The following is a 13,994-nucleotide window of genomic DNA, read 5'->3' on the forward strand; positions in this document are numbered from 1 at the left end:
TTTAAATGTCCCACACTTTTGTTAAGCAACGCTGAAAGTCTTAATTTTGAAAAACTTAATGAATTAGACTCCTTTTCTAATATATATAGATCAGACATAATGTCTTAATTTTGAAAAACTTAATGAATTAGACTCCTTTTCTAATATATATAGATCAGACATAATCGCTATTACTGAAGTACACGCTCAAAATACACACATGTTAAAAATGAATAATTTCACCCAGTTTATTAAACTTAGACCCGAAACCCAACCTCTGGGTAAGAAAGGGGGTGGAATTCTTTTCTTTGTCCGTAATGATTTTTATCCTTCAGAAATATTAGTTCCTTGTCTTACTCCCTTTGATGAAATTTTGTGGGTTTGTGTTCGACCTAAGGTCTTACCACCTCCTTTCAATTTGATTGTCCTTTGGTATTTTTACTACTCTCCTGGGCAGAGAGCGGCTGAAAAAATTAATTTTATTGAAAAATTACATAGCAGTGCCGACTATGTACTATCTAAATACCCAAATGCTGGAATTTTCCTCTTGGGTGATGCAAATGAATTAAAACTTGAGTCTACATGTGATACTTTTAGTCTAAAACAAATTGTAAAAGTCCCTACTACCAAAGGCAATTCTACTCTTGATTTAATATGCACCAATATATCAAATTTCTACAGACCCGTCACCATTCTTCCCCCTCTCGGAGGTAGTTACCATGTTAGCCTACTCCTATCTCCACTAGCTACAGTTAAACATTCCTTTACTATTACTGAAACCGTCTTTAGACCTCTAATTGACTCAGGACTCTACAATTTTGGCTGTTGGATCACTAGTGAAAATTGGTCCCCTGTGTACCAAACAAATGATATCGACTTCAAGGTTTTGTCCCTCAAAAATTTATTGAGGAGTAATTATGAAGCCCATTTTCCGGTGAAAAAAATTAAAATATGCTCTACCGATAAATCTTACATTACTGCGACTTTTAAAAAACTAATAAGGAAAAAAAACCAATTTGTTCAAGCAAGGACATATCACACAGGCTAATGATCTAAGAAAGTTCCTGAAGAGAAAATTGAGAAAGGCAGCTTCTGGGTATTACAATAGTAAGGTTAAGGATTTGTATTCTAACAAACCCAAACAATGGTACAGGAAAATTAAAGAGGTTGGCGGAAAAAACCCTGTTGAAGTTAATTTTCATCTCCCTGAGCCCCCTTACAAGATAGCCAACGATTTGAACCTGCATCTTGCGTCCATAGTACAAAGTCTCCCCTCTTTCACTGGCTCAGGTCAAACTATTCCTCCCTCCACCTCTTTCCCCCAAATTTCTCCCTCTGATGTTATAAATCAAATCCAAAAGCTCAAAAAATCAAGTACTTGCCCATTAGACATCCCAATTGACTTGATTAAAGCCTTTTCAGACACAATTGCTGGACCTTTATCTGATATTTTTAACCAAATTACAAAATCTGGCAAATTCCCAAGTTGCTGGAAACTAGGTTTTATGACACCCATCTCAAAGAAATCTTCCAATCTGACCATAACCAATGCGTCCTATTACACTCACTCCAGTTTTTTCTAAGCTTTTCGAAGGGTTCCTTTGTGACTGGCTTAAAATTAAAATTATACCACGCATTGACATCCGACAGTTTGGTAATTTAAGAAAAACCTCCACCACCCATTACCTTGTACACTTGATTCACACGATCCTAAGTGAACTAGAGAAATCAAATGTTTGGCTAAACCTGGTTTTAGTCGATTTCCAAAAAGCGTTTGACTTAGTTGACCACACTATCCTAATTCGTTCACTACATGATAACTTTGAAATTGACCCACTTTTAGTAAATATTGTTATATTTCAGACAGATCACAAGTTGTAAAATACAAAAATACCTTCTCTAATCCCCTCCCTAGGTACTGTGGAATACCTCAAGGAACCTTATTGGGACCACTATTATTTCTTGTCGTGATTAACGAAATTGGCAAGGAATTCCCCCAAAGATGGAAATATGTGGATGACTTGTCGATCCTTGAAGTATGTCATAGGAATATTAAAAGTGACCCCGTTGAAATCCTAACCCAATGTTCGGATGAATCTCAGAATCTAAATATGACAGTAAATCCCACCAAATCACAGATAATGACAATCAACTTCTTGAAATCTACTCCTGCTTTTTGCGATCAAATCCCAAGCGAAATGTTAAGCTTCTTGGTGTCACAATTTCTAATGATCTTAAGTGGGACACACATGTTTCCAACATTGTTAAACAAGCAAATGTTTCACTATCCATTTTTAAGCTACTAAACAAATTTAATTGTCCTAAGATACATTTCCTCCGTGTTTACTTATCCTTTATCAGGCCGTTATTGGAATATGCATGTCCGGTCTGGCATTTGTAACTTTCAAATGAACTTAGTGACAAAATCGAGTCAGTCCAAAAGCGTTCGCTCAGGATCATTTACAAAGAAGGCAAAATTCCATACTCCTTCCTCCTTAAAGCTGCGCACATTACCACCTTAAAAGAAAGGAGGGAAAAAATTTGCCTGCTTTTCGCTAAAATCAGTCATTTCCAATCCCCGTACTGAGGACTTACTCCCTGATTTTCACAATCCAATTAGATTCCGACTCCCCCGGTCAGCCTCCTTAGGTATCCCAACTTACTCTCCGATCCGTGCTGTTACAGAAAGGTTTCGCAAAAGTTTTATACCCTTTATTCTGGAACACCTTAATAATAATTCGTGATTATGTACTTGCCAAATTCCCCTTTTCCTCTATTGCCGTTTTTATTCCTTTTTATTTACTGCAATGTTTTTGTAATTTAATAGTTAAGTTTACTGATTTGCCCTTTATCTTTGATGATTTTGCTTTTTAATTCCTTTTAATTTTAAGTGATTGACTTAATATACTGTTTTGATTTTTTTTTTCTTAGCTTTTACTGACATATAAAGCGAATTCGGCTCTATAGAGCTTGTGATAGCCTTTTGAAAATAAATATTATCTTATCTTACAAGGAAACTGCCTCAAGTTATCAAGTTAAATTTCAGGTTTGCTATAAAAATGTATGGCATCTATATTTTTTTGGCTGGTTTTTACTCAAGCGAGCCGTATGCTGCTTAGTCAATTCAGATGGTCGGTAAAACTCGTCGATATATATTATCAAATCAGGGGCCTGCATCAAGCCTGCTGATTCAGACGCATTCCATACGGTTAGTAAAACTGCAGAAGTTTGCAGAAGTTGCAACTTCTATTTATAGCAGCAGTTTTCACACCATGAAGTGGCAAAATCAATGAGACTAAGTCAAAAATCTCCCGAGAAAAAAGGAATAAAAAAAGTAATTTTTCTTTGGGGATGAAATATTCAGTTGAAGGTTGGCTTCAATATGGCTCATTTTGGAAAAGGGTTATTTCCAGGCTTTCGACAAGCTATGGGTGGAATTAAAAATCATGAAATCGTGAGAGCCTCACCACCCAGATTTTTCCATTTCTGAAAAAGTGGTCTTTTTCTTCTGATTTTCCAGCTTATTGGTAAACAGTACGTAAAATCATAAGCCTTATTCTAGACATTGGAAATCTACTGACTGAATTTTTTCTGACTATACAGCCTGATTTTATTGACACATCCCAGGTATTCCCCAGTTTTCTAGTAGTGCCAGGCCTTTACTCAAAGCCAGCATGCAGGTATTTCTGTAGTACATGTATCTGTTTTTCAGAAACTTAACTCATACCTGTGCCTAAAACTTGAACCAAACGAATCAGAAGCTCTTCTTCACGTTTAACCCCCATGCATTTGTATAAACGAATGAAAGAGGTTAATACCACAATAGCCTCTCTGCCAACTCGGAAATCTTTAACACGGAAAAATTTTAAAGCAGAAGGAATAAAAAGTTGGCACATACCAATCAAATTTTTTGGCTCCTCTTGGATTTGAGAAGAACCAGGCTTTCGAACCAGTGATCTACCAAGGAGCTACGCCTTGGACAGAGAATCACTCCTCCCTTCGAAAAAAGACTCTGGTACTGGTGTAGGCGGTATGCAGTTGAACTTCTGGAAAACCAATTCTACCACAGGATAGTGTCTCAAAACTAACAGATATTTTCTAGAGTCGCTTAGTTAGCGTAAGGCTTCAACTCTTGTTGTTTTTATTTCATTCGACTGAAAGCCGTGTCTCTCTTCGTCAAGCATTTCAAAGAAATTATTTGGAGATCTTAGTAACTCAAATCCAACAATGTCTTTGCTGGCACTCTGTTTACTTCCTAATGCCTTTGCCTCGTTCACAAGTATACTCACAACAGTCTCCTTGTCTTCATCTCTTACAAATTTATCCTTAAAATAGGGAAGAGAACAGGTGACCAGGTGGTAGTCAGCATAAAGAGATGGAGGTCCATAGAGGAATGGAAACCTTTGCCTAAGTCCTTCTAACAGGGTCCCAACCAGTGCCTTTGTATACTTGATAGACAGCTGAAGCTTTTGCAGCTTTCTTTGCAGTGACCGAACAGTACGGAAAATATCCCGAAGGATACTTTGTCTTTTATCTGGAGTATGTCAAGGGCTATTGCTATAGGTTCCAGTACAGAAACATATTCGATTAGAAACTATCTCATTTTGCTTTAATCTTGGTTTCTTTATTACTTCGCAAACTGTGGGCAGTTTTCCAGCTTGGTGGCATTCGAGAATTCATTTCAGTGCTATTCAGAGTTCAATCTTGTAGCATTAGGCTGAATCAACTTTTTCTCAAAAACTTTTATGACAAGATCGTTAATCTTTGAACTGTGGCTTAATGAATTCTACACTGGCTGACACTTTGCTTTGACATTTAACACTGCTCTCCTGAAGCTAAGATCCTTTTCGAAGGCGTGCTTTTCATCAATTGTTGTCAACAGGTTCAATGTGTGGCTGCAACAGCGAAAATGCTGTGGCAAATACGTCTTCATCTCGTACTCAGACCCTTCACCTGGAAACTTATGAGCATGGTCACTGTTGTCACTCATAGTTTCCGCTCCTGTTTTTTCTTTTTCAGAAGCTGAAGCTTGATTCATATTGCCCCTATCTTCACATATAAGGAAAAAAGTTGTGGTAGCAAATTCACTTTTGTTACAGATGCTAACACAAAACCAACACGTCCATCAGTAACAAAGATATTGTGCAAATCAGTTGTGGCGATATTATCCAGCTCTCCCTCCTGAGTATCAATGTCAGTATCCGATTTACCTTTTTCAATGTGTGGCTCAATGGCAAGCTTTGCATTCTGTTTGAATGCTTTGACAAAGTTTGATGCATTGTCCGTCACAATAGCTCTCACTTTTTCTAAATTGGTGACCAAACCAAACTCTCGAAAAATGCTGGAAATCATTTCAGTTATTCTGACAAACGTATGTGAACCCATTTATCTTCTAACAACCAGAATAATTGGCAAAAAATGATTGTTACAATCTAAAACAGGAGCAGTGGCAACCATGAAACTCCGGTTGCTGTTAGACCAGGTATTGTAAGTCATTGTGACTTAATTGGCTTTCTGCAAAATCTCAGTGATTCTTTCTTTTTATCGAGCAATGATTCGCCGATTTTTTTGCTAACGTCTCTCTAGACATTATTGGGTCAACATACGGAATGAGGCCTAAAATCATGCTTTTAAAAGCTTCACTATTCACAGTGCCTAATGGCCGCATATCCATCACAACATAGTCCAAGATCAGCTGGTTAGTTTGTTCTTTAGTGCATTTTAGCTTCTTTCCAAAGAATTCCTCTTTTACAGTTGAGATAGGTTTTGTGATATCAGAGCTCGATATGAGCCCTGATCTTAGGCATCTTTGGCCTAGCTTTCATTCAAATCCGTCGCTTCACTTGCAAGTTGTGCTAAATTAAAAAAAGCTCGACTTTTTTCAGCACCTAAAACCCTTTCCCCCTCGTTCTATTTGAGTTAGGATCTTCATCTTAAAATTTGATGCGTGTCATGGTCTTAGGCATCTTGGTTCAATTTTCATTGAGATCCATCCCTCCACTCACAAGTTACACTGAATTAAATGGAAAACTCAACTTTTTTAGCACTTAAAGCCCCCTCTCCCTCGCCATAATTAAGCTACGGTCTTTATCTCCGAATATCACGTGTCTTCAAAAAACCTTATAACTATGTCTTTGGGGACGACTTACTCTGTGCGGAGAGCCAAAATCAAAACATGCATTGATTCAAAAACGTTCAGAAATTAAATAAAAAAACAAGTTTTTTTAATGGAATGTAAGGAGCGACATTAAAACTTAAAAGGAACAGAAATTACTTCGTATATGAAAGGTGCTGCTTCCTCATCAACGTCCCGCTCTTTACGCTAAAGTTTTTTACTGTTGTAAAAAAGTAGAGTTAAGAGAAAGAAAACTACTTCTACTTTGTAAAAAAGTAGAGTTAAGAGAAGAGTCAAACTTTAGCGTAAAAAGCGGGGCGTTGATGAGGAAGCAGCATTTTTCATATACGAAGTAATTTTTTTTCGTTTTAAGTTTTAATGTCGCTCCTTACTTTTCATTAAAAAGCTTGTTTTTTTTTATTTAATAGTCAGTAAAAGACTATTATTTGTAAGGTACTGTAATTTTTCTTATCCCTTTTCTGTAACACCCTCTTTGCTATTATACTAATTAGATTAGAAAAGCGACGCATGTTACAATTTTTTTGCGAAAATTTCAAAACAGCGTTTTTTGTTGTTTTTTTTTGTTGTTTTTTTTTTTTTTTTTTTTTTTTTTTTGATCAGAAGAAACAGATAAAGAATCTTGTGAATAGATTTAAGAAATTTTGCCTTGCTCCTGTCTTTGCAACTCATATTCTGCTAATGAAGATGCTAAGTTTTCTTTTCTTGTGCCATACTTATGCCATGTCTTGGCTCTAGGAAACAATAAAGTCAGGTTTTACCCCTGTAGATACCAGGCTGTATTTTAGAAAGTAAATCAGATAGAAAAATTCTAACAGGCCCTTTGGATTCCCCATGTCAAGATTGGGGGAGAACCATGCTTAATCTAGATTTGAAACTAACTGCCGTCAAACATAGTCCCTCTTAAATACGATAAAGTCTAAATACGGTGAGCCCTGAAGATATGTTTTGAAATGAGTCGAATTTGACCTCGATAGCTGAATCCCATTTCGGCTGATGACAAATACGTTTTAGTATCGGTTGGCTTTTTTGGGTTGGAAATTTTTATTTCTCGGCCGGTAAGATTGCATTTACAAATAAGAAAAGATAACCATTTTTAGCTGCTTTTAAAACGAACAAGCAGCAAAAACAGTGAAAAATGAAAAACACAGAGAAAAAACATTGTAAATGAAGTTAATATGCAACAACGACACTTAAAAAATACTCCACAAAGAAGGTGGATGTATTGCACCCATTTGTCCGAATTTGCATCGGAGAACAATTGCTATTGATAAACTATTTTAGATAGGTGTTCAAGTGATTTTTCATTTCATGTATATTAAAGCTTTCTAGAAAGACCAGAAATTCTAGCTTTCTAGCAGACGTAACAACCTGGAATTTGATTGAATTAAGTTAGACGGTAATTTCACGTTTAATATTAACTATTGTAAATATGATTAGACGAAGTTGAATATTCTGATTTAGATAGGTATTTTAAAGGATTAAAGTTTTTAAATTGAAATTTTTAAGGGGGACTTGGCAACCGAAATATGCTTAGTAACGTCACTTGTTCGTTATATCAGAATAAAGTTAGCTGTTTTTTAGGTTAGGAAAGTTTAATAACAATTTTTTTTTCACTCTCAAATTGCTTTATTTTAAGTATTTTTTCGCTTTATTTGTCGTTGCCTTTAACTAATTCTATGTTTCATTTGCATGCAGCGTGTCCAGATGAGCTGTTCAACAAAATTGTTGAAGCTGTCAAATTTCACAAGTTGTCAAATTTCATAGAAACCTTCAAAGAAATCAATATTGATTACATTCCATATGAAAGTCAGGTTAGTTATTAGTTCTATTAAAGAGGGAAAGAAAAATCACTTATCTTTAAATCTACTTACTTATCTCAATCCTTTATATTTATATTTCGTAAGCTGTCACAATTTTTTTTTCTTGGAGCGACAAATACCGCTACTTCTCAAAAACTTGATTGATTTCACTGTGCCCAGCATGAAATTTCAAGCTGCTAAAAAGAAAAAAAATTTGAGTCACAAGATTTTTGGTAAGTAGTCCCCACGTTTCTCTGTTGTTCTTTTTTCCAAACTTGTCAAAAGGTTAGAATTGATAACTTTTTCTTTTCACCAAAGAAGAGCCACCTATGAAAATAAATGTGGACAATAATTAAAAGATAAACTTAAAAGAATGGTTTATTTCTTTAATCAATTTTGCTCAACATAGTCGTCGTCAACGTTTCAAAACTTATAAAAATGATGTTCAAAGAAGACCTTTTTCTTCAATAAAAATTATGATGTGTTTCTGAAAGATGGTCCCAAAATACACTGTTCCTGTTTAAAACGAACTTTTTTATTCATTTTCTGGCACTGCGCCTGACATCTTTTAAAAGTGCACTATGTATACACCCAATGTTTTGTTACATTGCCCAAAAATATAAAACCTAACCCGATTCACGTTGTATTCCTGAAGATGCAATAAGCAGAATTGATGGCTATGTTGCTTTGGAGGCTAGGGGCGACCATGTGGTCGTCCAAGAATATGAATGGTCTTCCGAGACTTTGAAAGCCTACATCACTTCCTTAGCAAGGCAGGAATAAGACTCTAAGATGTACCTGCGACTACTCAAAGCCAGAAGTCTTGGAAGAGGATGGTGTCTCATCCCTCGGAGCTGAACCCAAGCCGGCAGGGAAATTAAGAATATAAGATGGTGCTTTGTCTCAAATATGCCATTAGTTTCTGATTTGTTTGATTGTTTACAAAATGTGGTTTTGTGTGTTATATTTGATATTGCTGCAAAAACACTTTACTAATAGTTTTCAAATTGTGACATTGCATTAGACTATAATTTATAAAAGCTGTGTAATTGAATGCACGACGTCAAGTTTCTCTATGCTCAAATATGTCATAACAATCAATGACAGTCAATGTCATAAACAATCAATCAATGTCATAACAATCAATGGTCAACTTCCAAACATTTGTAGCTCCTTGCAACTGATGATGAACATACTCTACGATTTTTGACTACAAGTCATCCTATGTGATAGAGATGGAGACGATTTTTTTTTATCCTCAAATGCTTATCAAAATCTAATAATAGACGCTTAACAGAAGTGTCTAACCCCCCAGCCTGACAATGAAAATGCTCGTGGATCTTTGCTTACAAGTCGCTTTCAGTAATAGAGTTAAAATCCTTCGAAGGCTGCTAGCGCCTGGACCATATGCAAAGTCCTTTTTAAGCGGTTGGTGAAAACTTTTTTATGATTTTCTCTAATGAATGCACGCACACGAAAAACTCCCACAAAGACACACGACAACTTTTGGATGGGAGTGAGGTTTTTGGCTTTTTTTTTCATTGAAAATGCCCAGAAACCTATTTTGAAAACATAGAATGGGGGGCAATATTTGATTTTTTTTTATCAAAAATTACTTGGTTGTAGATAGTTTCTTAACCAGTTGAATTAAAACCTACTCATTTCTCTGCTGCTGTTCTTGCGATAAGGGCGGTGTTGCAGGGGCAGTGGATCTTTTTTATGCCTCCAACAATGCGGGAGAAAATCCTTGTCAAATTTTGCTTCAAACAAGGTAGAATATGTCCATCTTATTTTGTAAACTCTGCTAGGGGAGGTACCGTTGGAAGGCCCATAGACCCAGTTTTTGCCTCCAATCATACTGATTGAAAATTTTGTAGGATTCAAGTTCAAATAAAATGACAAATATCTATCTTTCTACTAAAAAGTCAGCATTAAAGAGGGGGGCTGTTCGAGATGTGAAGGACCCAAGCTGTTCCTGCAGTTATTCTATCCTGTACCACAGAGATTTAGGTGGGTTCGGTTGTTCTGTTTACCTACACATAGTAAATGCTACGGAAAGAGCCACAAGAACATCTTAAGAAATAAGGTTTGGTTTTAAAAAACATTTAGATTTTCGGATTTCTCCATGACAGAAGAGTCATCTAGATGTAAAATGTAATTTTTAAAGCTAATTATTTTATAGCCCCTTTTCTATTCGCTATTTATTTTTGAAGATTTTTTAACAGTTGGGTGGGGAGTCAACTGAGGGTGGGGTAGCTCTGTTTACCCATAGAGAAGAATCCTCCCTAGTGGCACCATCATAAGCTTAAGAAAGTAATTTTAGTAAGAAGAAGATTTAGATTTTAGATTTCTGCCAAAAAAAAAAAAAACACAGAAGAGCTGTTGACAACCGACAAATAAAAAAAAAATATAAAAAACTTATTTAAAAAATAGATAAAATCAATCTTTCCTTGAGGAAAAATGAATTCTCTTCTCATTGTTTGCTGTAAAGCGTATAATTTTGACGATGAGTATTTTCTAATTGCTAATGACTGTTTAAAACTGAGGGGGATAGGGTGACCCTCGCCAATCTGTTGTCGATGGTGACCGCATCAAGTGTCAAATGTCCGCTTTTGTCAAACCTTTTAACATTTTTATACTGGTTTGTGGAGTTTCAGGAGGGTAGGGCACTGTAAAGCAGTACGTCTCCTCCTCAATATGTCTTGCTGTGGCTGACCTGGTTATTGTTGAATAAGCCTTGCTATGCTCTGGCTCAGATGCAAAAGTATACTAACTCTGGAAGTGTTTGTTATGTTTTGATTTCTTCAATTGCTTAAAACATGATCAGTATTCACCATCAGATCCCAATTTGTAGATAAGCGTGTTCAATCTCATTTGTATTTCTTTGAAGTAGGATTTCAGCCAGTTTGTGGTACTTAAAATAATCCCTGAAATCCAAAAAGTCCTGCTGAAAACTGTACTTGTTGAGGGAATGGTAGCTAACAGAGTAGCAGAACAACTGAAAACGAATCCATGTATTTCTCTGAAATAGTCTTAACGAGCACTTGCGAACACCTCAATGACTAATTCATCAGCCAATTCATTGTCAGTTCAAGCATGGTTCAAGTTTGATGCCCAGGTCTCTCTAGCCAACTTCTAGCTCAACGGAAATGTGGGTATTGTTGTATTTGTGTGATCTTACTGCCATTTCTCTTCTGACTATTCAAGATCGGTGGAATGTGACAGAACACATATTTTGGGTTTATAATCATAGCTGTTCTCATAGCTTTGAAAGAAAAATAAAGCAAAAGCATAGAAATAAGAGTCAATAAAAATACACAACTCGAAACAAAAAGAAGAAAAACGTTGTTATTTGATTGAACTTTTTATGCTGAGTTTCTGACTTTGTGATGTTTTTACGATTTTTGGTTCAGCTTTTGTTCTTTGTTTGGTCGAGGATGGCTATTGGCTATACAATCGAAATAATAGTTCAGAGTCTGTTTGTTCAACTACATAAACAAATTTGAATTAAAAAAAAACAAAAAAACCTGAGCATATTCCCCCTGCAAGGCCGCGTTTCCAGTAATTCAGGTATTGGTAAAGAGAGAAAAAAATATACTGAAAAAGAAAAGAATGACGTGTACCACCCGCTGTAAACCAAGTCAAAACTAGATCTACGTTGCATGGGCAACTTGATGTGTTACGGCAACCTTTGTTCGGGTTCGCCGAGTAGAGGTTGCGATAGCAACACTTTGGTTTTGTTTCCTCGCTTCGATTAAACGCTGAAGTTGTTAATCTGTAAGAATCTGAAAATAAATACTGGTTACACCAACTCGCAAAAGTTACAAACTCCTCATTGCAACTAGCAAAAGTTGTAAACCCTTCATCGCTGAAGATGATTGTAGCCTAACAGCCGATTATTACTTACAAGTTTCCTACATGTCTTACCACTCGAACCAAATTGGTCTTACCATCAAATACACCGGAAACAAATAATAGGTACACCAACTAGCAAAATTTGCGAACCCCTCATTGCCGAAGATGATTATGAGCTAACAGCTGACTGTTGCTTAAAACTCCCCTATATGTCTCACAATTGGTATCGGTCAATTTTTGGTTTCAATGTGTACCTTACTACTGAAGTTGTCAACCCCTTTAAACTTTCAAACTGGTATATCTCATGAAGGAATTTTTCTACCAAAAAATGGATGACATATGCTTTGATCGGCTCATCAAGAGCTAATGACTGCCGTCGAAAAAAATATATCTGTCTTAGTTCAAAAGTTTACTTTTTTGCCGTTGGCCAAGTTTCTAACGTCATTATTTAGAAAGGAACAAAGGATATACTCTAATTTCTTCAGCAATAAGAGAACTTTTAAAGTTGAATCGGCAAATCTCATACCATTTCTCTACCGCAATCCTAAGTGCGACAAACCGAATGATAAACTAAGCTGAAATTGCGAACAGAAATGGGTAGAAACACAAGCAAAAATCATCCTTTTTGGCCCCAGGCAAGAGTTTTACGAATCTTTCCAAATGCAAAGTCATATTCATCAATCTGGCCTAAGGTCCACAGTTTCCATAAAAACTGCAAAGGTTATACACTTACCGCTATCTAGGAATAAGCTGAAATCGAGGTTCTAGAAAAAAAAAAAAAAAAAAAAAAAAAGCGTTGTTCTCGCAAAAATAAGGTACTATGCCCAATAAAAATACCCAACATAGCTCAGAGGCAACCACCAAAAGGCTAATAAAAACTAAAGTGTAATCAATAAATAAATCAAAATAAAATAAAAAGCATCAATAAGAAATACATTCATATAATTTTGAAATATTTGTATATATTTTACGCAGTGTTGAAGGAATCCTCATTTATTAATTTTTTTGACTTTGTTTTGCAGTTGTTTAATTCGTATTTTGAAAAATTATCGTAATGCGATCTTTTTCGTTTAAAAAATGAACGTGCCATGCTACTTCTTCCAGCCAAGAACAGTGTTAATACACATCTAAAACATTTAAATTTGAGTGCAAAAAAGTTTAACTGGTATTATCTTGGGTTGACTTTGCAATCAAGGCTGAACCATAATGGACGAAATCAAATAGTTCCAGGAACGTTCTGAGTTCAAACTAAGAGTAGAATGTTGGTTAACCTCGTAGGGGTCAGTTCTTCCAGGGGTTGCCTATTTTCCTAATGTTGTTTAGCCTAGCAGCATTTATCTTGGGCAGGTGGAGGCGTGTGGCCAAAATTGGATAAAGAATATTACTCAGTTTCTCCAGAGCCTATTGTAAGGTTGAATCCCACCCTTTTGGCAGACATTCAGTGAGTATTGGAGCAAAAAGTAAGAAAAAAAAAGGGAAAAAATGAAAAAGAAAGAAAAAGAGGCTGGTGCGATCAATAATCTTTTTTTTTTAAGAGGAAATTTTTTTAAGGGAATATGCACAGAGATATACGAGTTCGAATTTTTATGTTCTTTAGACGTAATTCTCAATTGAGTAGCGTTGAGCAACCAATGCCTTTTTTTTGTAGGTCTTTTCACTTGATTTTCCTGATGGTTTCCAATGTTACTACAATCGGAACAAAGCCTCTCAAAGGACCGCTGCAATGGAAAGAATGGCAGAGCAAATTGCCACCCTTTGTTCCACATTAGGGGAATATCCTGCCGTTAGATACCGAGCGTAAGTAAAATATAAGTCAAGTTTTGCCACCTGTATTAGTTCTTATAAAATAAATTATTGGTTCAAATTTGCTTCTAAGAATATTTGTCTATGATTTTTGTTCATAACTTGTAATCGTGTTTATTTCCTATTATTTTTGCTTATGCCACGGGAAAAGACCATGGATGTATAAACGAAATGAGAGGTTACTTTCCTCTAAACTTCCAATTACGTTATTCCTTATTTTAGCATATCCTTTGTGAAATTCTAAGCCAGTAAAAACTTAAGTTTGACCTGATTGGTTTGCCTGTATAAAAATTTCTACCAAAAAAAGAAGGAAATCTTTTTTTGCAATTACACCTTATAAAAGCAGCTCTCTGTGGTATAACAATGGTAAGACTATTTTTTATTTACAGTTTTGATGTGGATTCCTTCCCCATCCTGTAATT

At 35.8% G+C, this 13,994-nt stretch overlaps 1 protein-coding gene across 1 annotated transcript in view; it reads left to right on the forward strand.

The window, feature by feature from the left end:
• Positions 1–13,994, forward strand: part of LOC136028499 (syntaxin-binding protein 1-like) — a 36,156-nt gene that overhangs the window by 20,975 nt on the left and 1,187 nt on the right. The window contains exons 5-6 of the mRNA XM_065706343.1: positions 7,811–7,926; positions 13,418–13,566. Coding sequence (XP_065562415.1) covers positions 7,811–7,926; positions 13,418–13,566 — 265 coding nt within the window. The remainder of the gene's footprint in view (positions 1–7,810; positions 7,927–13,417; positions 13,567–13,994) is intronic.

The sequence above is a fragment of the Artemia franciscana genome, chromosome 6, assembly GCF_032884065.1.
Source record: "Artemia franciscana chromosome 6, ASM3288406v1, whole genome shotgun sequence".
Classification (NCBI taxonomy): domain Eukaryota; kingdom Metazoa; phylum Arthropoda; class Branchiopoda; order Anostraca; family Artemiidae; genus Artemia; species Artemia franciscana.